The sequence below is a fragment of the Saccostrea cucullata genome, unplaced genomic scaffold (genome assembly GCF_032062105.1).
Source record: "Saccostrea cucullata isolate Sc308-1 unplaced genomic scaffold, CSIRO_AGI_Scuc_v1 ctg6086, whole genome shotgun sequence".
In the NCBI taxonomy this organism is placed as follows: domain Eukaryota; kingdom Metazoa; phylum Mollusca; class Bivalvia; order Ostreida; family Ostreidae; genus Saccostrea; species Saccostrea cuccullata.
Genome location: NW_026935867.1, coordinates 54,172 through 67,682, shown reverse-complemented (window position 1 = coordinate 67,682; position 13,511 = coordinate 54,172). Strand labels below are relative to the sequence as shown.

Below are 13,511 nucleotides of genomic sequence, written 5' to 3'. Positions count from 1 at the left end.
TTATGCAGTTGGTCCCATGTCTCTATCACTTCTCAATTTAAAAAATTTTAATTATTTGTAAAATTGACAAAGTTTCAGGGGCAATAACTCATTGAAGGAGTCACCGAATACTTTCGCAATGAATAGATTCCAGAGTCCTCTCAATGAGTCGAAGACTTTAGTGAAGGTTTCATATTTCTACAGTTTACGGTTTCGAAGGAGTAGCGATAACAAGCATTTCTTGCAAAAGGGGCAATAACTTCGAAAGCGGACATAGTTCATACGCGTTGGGTCAAATTTGTTCATAACTTTTAATGACCTTTACGATGAACAAAAAGTCTTTTCGATAAATGTCGAAACAAAAAATCAGCGGAAGAAGAATAATAATAATAATAATAATAATAAACAGAAGAAAATCAATAGGTCTTTCCACAGAAAGGTGGAAAGACCTAATAATAATAAAAACAGAGTGAAAACAATATGTTCCCCAACTTCGTTTGGGGAACATAATAATAATAATGATAAACAGAAGAAAATCAATAGGTCTTTCCACAGAACGGTGGAAAGACCTAATTATGTATCTAAGTGTAGTCTACTTGTGTGCCAAGTTATATTGAAATCAGACCAAAACTGTAGGAGGAGAAGCATTTCTTAAGAATTTCCTAGAAATCTCTATTTTTAGTAACCACGGCAACACCGTTCATCGAAATCACAAACCAATATACAGAATTTATGTATCTTAGTGTAGTCTACTTGTGTGCCAAGTTATAAATGTGATATATTTGGGGACCTTTGTGTAGTTTTTTTCTGACATCTGCTCTAATTTTTTTCTGTATCAGGTACACTCAAACCACTCTTTGTTTTGATTGTATCGCAAGATGGTTTTGGTTCAGGGGTCTCTATGTAATATTGTAACAAGCAACCTTCATTGGCAAGGTCACCTGTGAATAAACCATGGCTATTTTTAAATGACAATGACTTGAGTTTTGTATATTGTTTGTGTCTGAGGCATTGTGTACGAGGGGTGTTAGAAAAGTTCGCGGAAAAGTTCTATTGTGATCTCGCTATTTCCATGAAACCGGTCAATATTTCCAGATATAGTCTTAACATTTTTTTCAATAAATATACAAGAATCTTGTGCTCTCCGATGATTATTGAAAAATAAACGGCATTTTTATTTTATAAATCTTGCTTCACGGAGCATGGTGTATTGTGGCACGTTTACATCACAACGACTCTTTATTAAAATTAAAAATTGCACAATTGTAGTGCCAAGAGATTTTTGATATTTTACCTGCCGCTAAAGTATGCAGGAAAAGTCACTTGGAAAAATTTTGAACTAAATCGGAGGGTTTATGGCTGTTTTATAGCTGCTTATAAATGATCAACGCGTAAGAACACAGCCAAAAATCGGAACGTCATTGAGCGTCATGGAGCAGTGCACTACGTAAAAATAATGTGTGCAGACAGGAAAATGTCTAAATAGAGACTGAAATGTCTTGGATGCTGCCGGGAATATACTAATTTCACAAATTTCTCACTTGGTCAACTTTTCATTTCACTTATGAACTTCTTGAGATGCGTAACATTCCTTCTGTATCGCACACCTTCGGGAGATTGCATCAATACACCGGTTAGACCATTTCCTTTCTTTGACACAATTCTCATCGGACTTTCATTAGATTTTAGCAGTACTGCAACTAGTGTAGAGGTTACTTGTCAAGTACTTGCCCCTGACAACGGAGACACTTCATGTAGTGAAACATTGTTGTAATTAAGGAATTAATAACCGAGGTCTGTTTAATTCTAATCAAAATTTTATGTTGTTTAGCTGGCTAAAATATATGTAGTAACAAAGAATAATGATATTAATTAATAGACCTACGAAGAACATCTCATTCCCGAGGGATGCGCCAAAACTCCATTGCTTAAAGACAGACTTCTTCAACAAAGCACACTTTCCAAATTGTATTGGTGTTGTTGATGGGACGCTCATTCCATTTAAAAGGCATGGGTGGGCCAAAGGAAACCGCCTACGTCATTATGCCCTGAACGTCCAGGCTACCGTTGACTCAAAAATGAGGCTTTTTTAATTATAATATAATTTCAAAACTAAATTGTATTGGGATCGATATTCCCGTTTTAAAGGCGTATTTTTCAAATTCAAGATACATGCTAATTACACAAAGATAAAAAAAACATGTCAGGCGTGGATCTTGAAATTTTTCAAAGGGGGGGGGGTTAAAAAGGAAATCGGCTTCAATATGTATAACGTATGTTTTACTTAATACATGTACTTAAATAACACAGAAGAATGCAACTAGAGATGAGTTTTAAAAATGGGAGGTTCATCAACATGGAAAAATCATTTTTGGGTTCCTATCTGAAAGTTTTTGAAAAGGAAAGGAAATGAATCTTTTAACCCAAAATCCTATTCAGTAAAGGAGAAGGAGTTTCATTTTGTTTTCACAACAGAATTTCTTTATAAATTAAACCATTAGTCTTTAATTGAAAATTTTAAATAGTAAAGCACATGAAAAAAATTTGGACTTCCCCTCTATTTTGCAAATCCAAACAGGGGGGGGGGGGGTTGCAACCCCTGAAACCCTCTCTCTGGATCCACTGTGTGTTATTATCACCATTGTAAACTTACCAATCAAGATAAATAAGCTTATTCGTATATATACAGAATACATACAATATACGATCAATCAATCCTCTTTGTCAATTTGTCTCTAAACGACTTTATAATTATCTTTTCTCCCAAACTACAGGCATTCATCTACCAAATCGAATTCCCCAATTTTTTTTTTATTCAAATCAAATTAAGTCTTACAGCCGGTATATTTAAGAGTATATTTGTCCTCCTTTGAAAATCGCAAATTAGTTTCCTGATATTTTTATGACAGTATTCTGATTTTTATATTTCCTTGCCAATTGTGGGAAAAACAATGTCAATCTGGCTGTGTAAACTCACAAGTAAGGTTAGAAAATCACATTTGTGTCATGTTCTTTCTGCACAAGACATTCCACATCTAGTATTTGTTGGGAATTTAGACATAAGCTGCATTTTATTTTCAGTGTGCTTAAAATAAAATAAAATTCAATCAAGGAATGTCAAATTAAATAGCAAATTTCATGATAAATGCATTTAACGTAAAATTACCACTAAGGCCCTTCCTAAGTTCTTCAACAACGTTTTAATAAAGTAAAGTAACTAATTTCCCTCTTAAAAACTGTAAATTTTCATAAACCAAATTATTCAAAGCAAGAGTTTCATCAGCTTGAGCTGTCTGTGATTCCATTTAAGCGATTTCCCGTTTTCCAGTGTCCTCTGTGGTTGGATTACGTAATAAATGTACCTGCGCTGACTCGGGTAAAGTGTTTTGGCTGTAGACATCGATAAACATTTTCTTTATCATCTCATAATCATTGCTTGATATTGTCAAGCAAGAATGCTCAGATGGGCCCATAAAGGACTGATTTGTTTGGGATGTCTTAAAGATGTTCGCTCCTGACACTTTTGGGTCCACTGCGCAACTCGAAATGTCGTAATTCATTCAAATCAGATAAATGTAAAATATTTAGACAAGAAATTTTCAAATAATCAAAATGTAAGACACGTTTTATGTATAAAATAAAACATCATTTTTTATAGGCTCATATTTAAAAACACGTTTATTTTAAATTTAATTCGAGATTCTTCTTCCAAATGTGTTTCGCGCAATTTACGACATGCGCACTATTGACATGCCTGAGAAAATGAGAGTATATTCCATTGAGGGTCATAATATCAGGTCAGCTCATGATATGAAAGGGGCAATAGACAGTGGAAATGGTGTTTGTGGGGTGCAGACAGCAGTGGTAGATGTTGATGTTTCCAAGCAAACTCTAAGAAGTCATTCATTAAAAGGCATCACTCAGCTTACAAATGTTGAGTTCAGTCCTTTGGTATAAGATTATGGCGTGTTTATGATGTTGGGAAAGGAAATCTGTTGACAGAGGATACAGTGACAAAACTCTGCAGGCAGAAACATGATGATCCGGGTCTCAGGATTCTTGAAGATTTTATGGACAAAAGTGTTTCTGGACATATCAACAAAAAAAGGCAAAATTTATCCGATATTCCAAGAGTACCATCAGAGGGAGAAGAAAATCTACAGACAGATGATGAATCCATCTCAAGAAACCCTGCCAGTCCAGAAGAATCATTGCAAGGATCAGTGAAACCTGCTTTTCTTTGCCCTGAAGAAGGCTGCATCAAATTCTACCAGTCATTTAGATCATTAGAAGATTACATCATCAGTGGAAGACATGAAATGAAAACAATTTCTGAGTCCTCTTTCGACCAGGTGAAAAGGATATGAGCAGAGAAATGTGATTTAATATCTACTTCCAGTGGGTAACTGATGGGGCAGACTCCTTTAGAAAATACAGATATTTGTGAACCAATGGGTCGGGCCTTAAAAAAGAACAAGAAATTTAAAAGGTTTTCCCACAAATGAGAAGTTTTCTGATAGATTTGTTTGAGAGGGGTAGAGAAATTGGAAAGAAAGAAAATGCTATTCAGGTTGCAAGAGATATGAGGACCATGACAGAGGAGGGGAGAGAAAATTTCATCCCAGTGAATGACTTCAGCCGAGTCAAGTTTCTTGATTCTTTTCAAGACTCTCATTGACTTCAAAACAGAAAAAGGAAAACGAAAGTTATCGTGAAGAAAATAAGGAAAGTATTGGAGATGAAGATTTGCAGGCTGTCTTACAATTACATGAAAGTGAGAAAATCATTGCAAATCTAGATGGATGAATCTTCTGATGTGCTTCTTTAAAGCCATATATGGCGTAACTGATCAAAAAAAAAATGTTTTTGAAAAATACAAAATTAAGTTAAGAAATATAGTTAATGCCTTCAAATTAAAGCATTTCATACAATTCTGAACACGGAGAACACCTCGTTTCATATAATAATACGATTTTATCTTCTCTGTAACGTGTTATTTAAATCTTTTGTATTTTCTTCCGAGTCGGACAAAATTCCAAGAATCCAAATTAAATTGTGATATCTTTATATCGCAATTGACTTAGATTTTGTAATTTATTGAAAAGTTCTATCTTTATATAAGGTAATGATACAACTAACAAGTTCTTATAATCTACGTCTAATACTTTTCACTGTACATACGCCATATATGGCTTTAAGAATGCAAATTCTCCCATGAAATTTATATGCCTTAAATATGAAACACTCATAGTTTATTCTGTAGATCACTTAAGGTATATCCATACTTGTGTATATATGGGTTCAAACTTAAATCTGTCTGTATATTTTACAAGTCACACATGTAAGTGTCCAAATAATCCCAAAAAGAAGCCCTTTTCCATACTAATTCTGAAGTTCAACACTTGATGTATATTTAACCCAAATGCAATTCACTCAAAACTCAGAGTAGAATTTTATTATGAATATTTCATGAATATATTTGACAATATATGAATGTATGAACCACCAATGAATGACAAATCATTTACAATTACATAAAAATTATCATTGTTATCATTAAAATTAACATATATCCATTTACATGACTTTTCATCTTCTATCTATGTTAAAATTGGCTTTAATTTTACATATTTTTCTTAAAGAATCTCTTATAATTTCAAATTGATGGTTTCAATCCAAAAAATGGTTTACAAATTAAGTAATTATGTATTTGAGAATCTAATTAATTGAAAAAAAATGACACCTTTCCATATTAATAAGTTCAGTACAAGCATTTTTACACCCCCACCCCCACACAAAATTTTTTTAAATTTCATTACATTTTGAAGTAGGTCCTTAAAAAAGTTTCTGTGGTTCAGCATTCTAATATAGAGACAAGGTAAATCATTTTATTTAATTCTAAACCTTAAATAATGAAATATAGAGGCCCATGGCCTAAATTGCTCACCTGTGAAAAGGAAAACCTTAACACCAAGACATATACTGTTTTAACATTTGATGTTATACTAGTCATCTACACAAACCTATTATGTATTCAGATATGTAATGAGTTTGTCAATAACTGCCTTAGACTTGGAGATTCTAGGGACCTTTGTCCCTTCACATTGCTCCACAAACACATTTCTAATTCCATTAAAAGTATCACGCTTATGAATACTTCTAAGTTTGGGCAAACTGAGTGAACACTGAAGAAGTTTCTTCATTGTTTGGCTTGAAATTACTTTGTCTTTCACTAAAGGGTCAAGTGATTGCTTACATGCATAGTAATTAAGAGTAAATAGATCACTTGAAAGAAGACAGTTTGCCATCATCTTCTTATACAATCTTTGCAGGGATTGTACATCGGCCAAAGCATTATGAGCATCATATTTCAAGTCCAGAAAAGTTCTGACCAATGTTTCTTGCTTGTAGTTCTCAACTTCAGGCCTTTTCCATGTTCTCTTTGCTACCTTTAATGTGTCAATGAATCCAAACACTGTTTTCTGGAAATCTGTATATAATTTATATCTAGAAAGTTGGTTTATTAAGACTGGCAAATCAAAACTCTGAATGTTATGTCCCACCAGAATTGGCTTTGAAAACTTCTTGATGAAATTCAGAAACTGGGAAAGTCCTTCCTGGGGAGTAACACAACTCACGGCCTGGCCTCTGTGTTTCAGGACACCTCCAACATAAGTTAAACCTGTGGCCTCAGAAGCTCCAATACTAATTTCTGTCGTTGGGGTCATATATATACTGAATTCCTCGTCTCCAGAGGCTGCTGCTATCTGAATAATATCAGATGTCCGAGCTGAAAGAAAAGTAAAGTCAGATATTTAACGTTATACTAAGTTCTGGAACATCAATTAATAAATGAAATGGTTACTTCAATAGTACCTTACTCTAAGTAAATGATAAGTTACAAGTACATTAGCATACACTATGAACTTACCCAGACCAGTAGTTTCCAAGTCAAAAATAATTTCACTACCATCCTTTGGAAAAGATACTGGAGTGAGATCAATGTCCTCAAGATCTAAATCTTCTTCAATGCCAATCTTGGACTGGTATGTATCACCTGCAGACACAATGACACTTGTATGCAACAGAATAACTAATGTTTTACTCATTTTCAAAAATGTTTTGTACAACTGTGTAAGGTTACATTAAAACTGGAACTCATTACAAGTTAGCATCATTGTATATACCTTCTAATACAGACTGTGTGGAGTTTTTCATTGCCCTCAAAGACTTGAGTTTCAGTCGTCGCCTTTTGGAAGTAAATAAACTCTGACGAAGGCGCTGATTTTTCAATCTTTTCTCCATCTTTTGAGCATGCTTCAGCGTAAATTGTCCAGGGGATACAGAGCATTTCTTGTTCAACTGAATATTAAATGAAATCAAAATAAGTTTCACCAAAAAAATGATAGATACTCTAACAATTTTACATCATGTTAAAATTTAGTTTTATTGGTAAAGATACATTAAAACAAACTTTTACTTGAGAAAATAAAATTATGAATCAGAATCAAAGTGACAAGCAATAAGAACACTGGAACCATACTTGCCAACTCACCCGATTTTGTCGGGTCACACCCGATTTTTCAACCCGTAACCCGATTATTTTTTATGACCCGGCGGGTCATGCTTATCACCCGATCTTTGCCGATCAACCCGAAAATCTCCCGATTTTCCGGATTTGGTTCGTAAATTAGGTTGCACTTTTAACTTCCAGTTACAAACCAAGCTTAGATCTACGTAAACAATGCCGATGGATTAATTGTCAGTGCAGGTGTAAACAATTAACTCATTCAAATCAATGTTTGAAGTCAATTAAAATGGCTTCCGATAGAACTAAATCGTTATCAGGGCCAACAGGAACAAGTTGAACTAAACACATGTCTCTGATTGAACCAAGAAAAAGAGAAACGATATTTATGTACATATCAAGGAATCTTGGAAAAAAAACTTTCATTCTAGATAAAATAAAGTGATCGATAACAGTGTAGGCCTAACTTCACATTTAAAACACATTTAAACATATTGCAGTAGTTAATTAATTAAGAGAGAGGAAAAATAACTTCAAAACTGAAATTGGTATACTTTCAAATTTAGCAGAAACTGAAAAGGCTTTTTAAAAAAAATGCACATTACTTCAGGTCAATACTAAAACATGAAACCTTCAATTTTTTTTTAAACATGTAAATTTAAATCAAATTATGTATGAATTTTTTGTCATAGTAAATTAAATCCTTTTTCAATAAAAGAATTCTCAATACACAAATACTTCGTATATATGTATAAAATTTAATCATGGTAAATATGTTGTGAATGTCGTTACGCGTTATGACCAGATTTTTTACTTTCCAAATCTGGTCATGACCAGATTTTTACATGCTGGAGGTTGGCAAGTATGACTGGAACTGAAAGGTAACAAAAATCAATAAAATGAAATGCAATAAAATTTATTAAGATAAGAAGATAAAACACTGAGATAAATGTCATCATTCCTTTTTAAGATTGTTATACAAAACGGAAATTTACTTAAAATCTTGTCCTGCAAGATTTTTTAACATGTATAATTGTCATTAACACTTCATTTGTCAAATTCAACAAAAGGTTGATGAACATTGAAAGGCTTACAGTGTTTAATTACAAAAAACAAACGGTTTTGTAAAGTCAACTGTAACTTGTCAACAATATCAAATAGAACACTTTTCAACACTGCAACTTTAAATCACCTCTGTAATGTAGTTATGACCATCATTTTTCTGACAAACGGTAGCTGAAAGTCTAGTCTTTAGACTTTCTGAGCCTCCATAAAACCTGTTATGATTTGCAATTTCCTGATCATGTTGAGTATACATAATTTCTAGTGTACAGATTTCTTATTAGCAGCACCACTTTATACTTTAAACTACTCAAAAAATCTCCAACAAAAAATTTGACTTACAATCGTTTTGGAGCTTTTGACGACACCATGTGATTAAAGTTTTCGTTGACCTGTGTTGAACCAAGAGATGCAAGCTCATCTGCCTTTGCAGCATATTTTAGGAATAGATTTTCTAAGGCATCTCGAAAATTTGGACAATTCAATGGTTTCCCAAAAGGTAAATTTCTTGGTTTGTAGTCCTTTTTTTCATTCTTGCACCATAAGCCACAACCATCATGTTCTCCTAAACAATAAAACACTTTGACATACTAGAGACAGTCAATAAATTAATTTCAATTTTAAAATCATTATACAAATATACTGTTCACTGCTATACACAAATGCACATAATTTTTCCTTACCGTATAAGTGAGGGACTATATTCTGCAATCCATCAGCTATTTCTTTTGGTTTGCCCTCGTTTTGACTTACGCAATATATGAAACATTTCTCTATATGGTTGCGAACTTTTGTATTCTTCAGGATCTTGTGGTTGTTGCTCAGCTCAAACAAAGCATTTGTGAACCCTTTTTTGGTGTGGTTTTTATCAGCCTGCTTGGATATGGTATTGTCAACTGTGGCTTTAAGTCGAGCAATAGTAGTGGAATCATTATCCATTACAAGCGTATCTACCTAAAACAATTTTTGAACATATTTTATGTCAGATCAATATCTTAAGAATCTTGTGGTAGCTATATTTATAGCAACTTATATATAAATATGCAGTGCATAAAGATATATGTACCTTTCCTCCATCATCATAAATGCTCTGCACCATTTCACAAGCCATGGCTGGTTCCATGGCTTTTGAAGAACCGGACCAATTACGTGAACAGTTATGTTTTTGTGGACAAACTCCTTTGTCCTTTGCCGCATCACATATCCTGCATCTCTTTCCTTTAACAGCATATTTAATGCATTTCTTTGTTTTTTTTCCAAATAATGTGGCATGTCCTGCAAAACACTTACTATTGTACATCTGTTTAATTTCAAAGGAAAGGACAAAATTAAAAATATATTTTTGGTACATGAGTTACTATCTAAGTCGTACCTGTTAGGCTGTTATAAGCATGACCAGTCCCACGCTTTTGCCAGGCACCATCAAAAGAAACGGTCAGTTTTCCATCACTCCTTTAATACAAATAATTATTATACGTTTTATTATTCAGTTTCATATACATCCAATGATGCAAACATGCAAACATTTTCAATACCTACATTTCTAGTTCTTTATTCAACTGCTTCTTGCATGATTCATCTGCCATACAGTTAAGTTGGTGTCCGACTTCTCTCTCCCTCCTCTTAAGTGCTGTTTGGGTGATGCTTGGAATGTTCAAGGCAGCAAGAATACTGTTAATGTGTGTCTCCCCAAATCCTCCATTTATCATCCCTGCAGTTGAAGTGTTTTGGCATAATTTTTGGGACAGACATTGCTTATTTTTTATTGCATCATGTATGCTATGTGTACTTGACTTGAAATTCACACATGGAGTATTAAGGGTATTTATTACAATTATGCTATTAATTTTCCATTTTTAAAAAATTCAAATACAAATTATCATACCTGCAGCTAACTTGGTATTCACATCCCAAGCCTGTCTTCCATTCTCTGTTGTATGTTTACTTCCAGTTGGAACGTCATTAACCAGGCCACATTCCGAATACGTGCACTTCACTTCTAAAATTTGCGCTAGCCCAAATTTCCTCTCACCTACAGTGTTTATCAAATGTAATGGCTGGCTACATAGCTTACACGCTTTCAGACCATCTGCTAAAGTTCCTAACTCAATAACTCGCCTTCCCGTTCGCCATCCAGGTTCTTCATCGTTAGATAAGGTTGTCACAATATCTTCTTGTCTTGAAACATTACACACAGGGTCTTTGTTTACACTACACGAGTCGTAACTGTGATCAAGTTCAGCGAATAAAATCGGCCCTGAATTCGAACTTGAACAGGAATCTGAAAACCAACGAGTGTCTCTACCTTTAGACAATGCTGTTACTTGTTTTTCATGTCCCTTTTTAACAAACCGCCCTTTCTTGTTTTTCGGCGCCATGCCCCGACACCATACCGGAAATATAAGTCGCTTTGTAAAAAGAGAAATAGACGGAAACACGGAATGAATACTATGACGTCACTCGAGTATGTTTTTACTTTAATTTTCGGGACACCTTATATTTGCGAGGTTATCGTTGACTCTTGATTAGCAAGACATTTTTTTCACGAATTGTGGTTATTGCTCTATATAATCTTTAAGAATACTATTATAAGCAAGAATTAAATTTTCGCGAGCACACTGTTTCACGTAATTACGCAAAAATAAAGTTTTCGCGAATAAAAAGTGATTTACAGTACTTCCAAATGAATTAATTGTGAATGAATCAATTACAATGGACAAATGGCCAAGTTGGTATATAAGTTCATACTTTGTAGTATTCCATGTAGCTTGCACAAAGTGGTACACATACATGTACATGTAAATGCAAACAATTATTGTGTAAAATTCTTTCCATGAGAATAATGCAATCAATTTTTTCTCTGCATTAATCTTTGAGTTAGACAAGTAAAATATTTATGGGTGGATTAATATTATGTAAAATTTCTTTGCAAGATATATGATTTTTTTTTGTTCACTGTGAAATCAAAAAAATTTTGTTTTTTCCATCATTCATAATAAATTTACAATGGCGGAAAAACAGTTGTCTGACCAGGGTAGAAAAGCATTATTTGTGTTGAAAAAAAACATAAGGGGTTTGTCCCTTAATCATGAAACTCTATTATCGCTTTTTGATTGTTATGTTGGAGGCATTGTAAATTATGCATCAGAAATTTGGGGATCTCATAAAGGTGATAATGTAGAAAAACTACATCTTGATTTTTGTAAACAGATATTAGGAGTTAAGAACTCTACATGTAATGCAGCTGTGTATGCTGAGTTAGGCAGACTTCCTCTGTTGTCCAAAAGGAAATTTTCAATGATAAAATTTTGGAGTAATATTTTAAAAAGCGATAACTGTATCATTAGAAATTGTTATGGGAAGATGTATTATAACTGTGAAATGCATTCACAAAAAAACTGGGCTTTTCAGGTGAAGAAATGTTTAAATGATCTAGGTTTTAGTGAGGTTTGGGATAAACAACAAATTAATACGGCTACCTTAAAATGTATTAAATATAGGATCTTGGACCAGGCCAAACAAGAAGTATTTGCTAAAATCGAAAGTTCGCAAAAATGCTCTTTTTATAAATATCTACTTGATGGGTTTTACCTTCAGTATTACTTAAAGAAATCTATTCCGCTAATTTTTCAAAAATGTATATCAAATTTAAGATTATCATCACACCTGTAAGCTATTGAAACTGGGAGATATAATAAAACTAACAAAACGCATAGGAAATGTTTTTCTTGTCATAATTGTGTTGAGGATGAATATCATTTTTTATTGGTATGTCCTGTTTATGAAGATTATCGAAACAAATTTATTAAAAAATATTTCATTAAAAAACCATCCATGTTTAAATTATTGCAATTGTTCAACACTGAGAATTATAAGGATATGTGTAATCTTGGTAAATATATTTATTATAGTCTGAGGCGAAGAGGTGATCTTGTAATCCGTTAATTGTATGTTTTCCATTTTTTTTTTTTTTTTGTTATCTATTACTATCATTTTTGTACGTACACATTGTTCTCCTGTAAATTATCGACTTCTGTACTGAAACTGTTTATATTATTTTGTACTGATAAGCTGTAAAGCTTAAAGTTACAATAAAGAAGAAGAAGAAGTTTGGTATTAAGTACTCTGTCAAAACTGAACTGGCAATATGTAGATCAAGTCATTTATTTATTTAAAATTGCATACATGTTAAATAGATTGTAAGTGAATCGTTTAAGTTTTATCAGGTCTTGTAGACATGTATGATCCATTATTATTGAATTGAAAAATGATACATTTTTTTGTTTCAGAAATTTTTTATCACATGTATTCAAGTATTTGAAATTGGGAACTTGTATTTTAAAAATGCATCTAAGAGCATGACATTGTTCCATGAGAAAGAGGTTTTTACTGCTACTCTATTACATCATTTTGATGTGTATTTAAGTATATTCTGCATAATTATACTATCTAGCATTTTGTGAAGTGTTTTAAACATGAGCCTGCATGTGAATTTATGAATAACAAGATTTTTTGCAGCTGGTAGAGAACCCTTACATTATTCATTCAGCACGCTAATAAGTTGTAATTGTATTATGTCATGATATACCGGTACACTGTTTATGTATTTCATCGTGCAAAAAAAAATAATTTTAAAAAATACCAGACTGTATTAAAAAGTATTCTTTTATTTGTGCAATATGACTATAAACATTTGAAGTTGCCTAACTGGGACATTTTCAAAGGCTATCTTTCAATGTCTATTTCATTTTCTGTAATCTGATTATACATTGTATACCTGCAAATAGATCTCAGTTTTTTTCCCTCTCATTTACAATCCTATCTTTTTTTTTTGCTTCTTAAAGACAATTTAGTTTGTGTTGTTGTTCAGGTTTTTTGTTTGTTTTTTTTTGGGGGGGCATTTTTTTTTTAATCAAAAATTACATAATTTGAGTAAAAATTG

At 32.9% G+C, this 13,511-nt stretch overlaps 2 protein-coding genes across 2 annotated transcripts; both read right to left on the bottom strand.

Moving 5' to 3' along the window:
* Nucleotides 1-6,005: 6,005 nt before the first annotated feature.
* On the bottom strand, nt 6,006-7,335 carry LOC134244102 (protein PML-like). The gene is made up of 3 exons (XM_062726380.1): nt 7,167-7,335; nt 6,911-7,036; nt 6,006-6,769 (listed from the first exon to the last, which is right to left on the bottom strand). Exons 1-3 carry the CDS (start codon nt 7,282-7,284, stop codon nt 6,006-6,008), a joined length of 1,008 nt encoding a protein of 335 aa, XP_062582364.1. The 5' UTR covers nt 7,285-7,335.
* Nucleotides 7,336-8,901: 1,566 nt separating this feature from the next.
* Nucleotides 8,902-10,956, bottom strand: LOC134244105 (uncharacterized). Its single transcript, XM_062726381.1, has 6 exons — nt 10,455-10,956; nt 10,109-10,280; nt 9,942-10,021; nt 9,636-9,844; nt 9,253-9,523; nt 8,902-9,134 (listed from the first exon to the last, which is right to left on the bottom strand). The coding sequence occupies exons 1-6, from the start codon at nt 10,945-10,947 to the stop codon at nt 8,908-8,910; spliced, it is 1,452 nt and encodes a 483-aa protein (XP_062582365.1). The 5' UTR covers nt 10,948-10,956; the 3' UTR covers nt 8,902-8,907.
* Nucleotides 10,957-13,511: the final 2,555 nt, after the last annotated feature.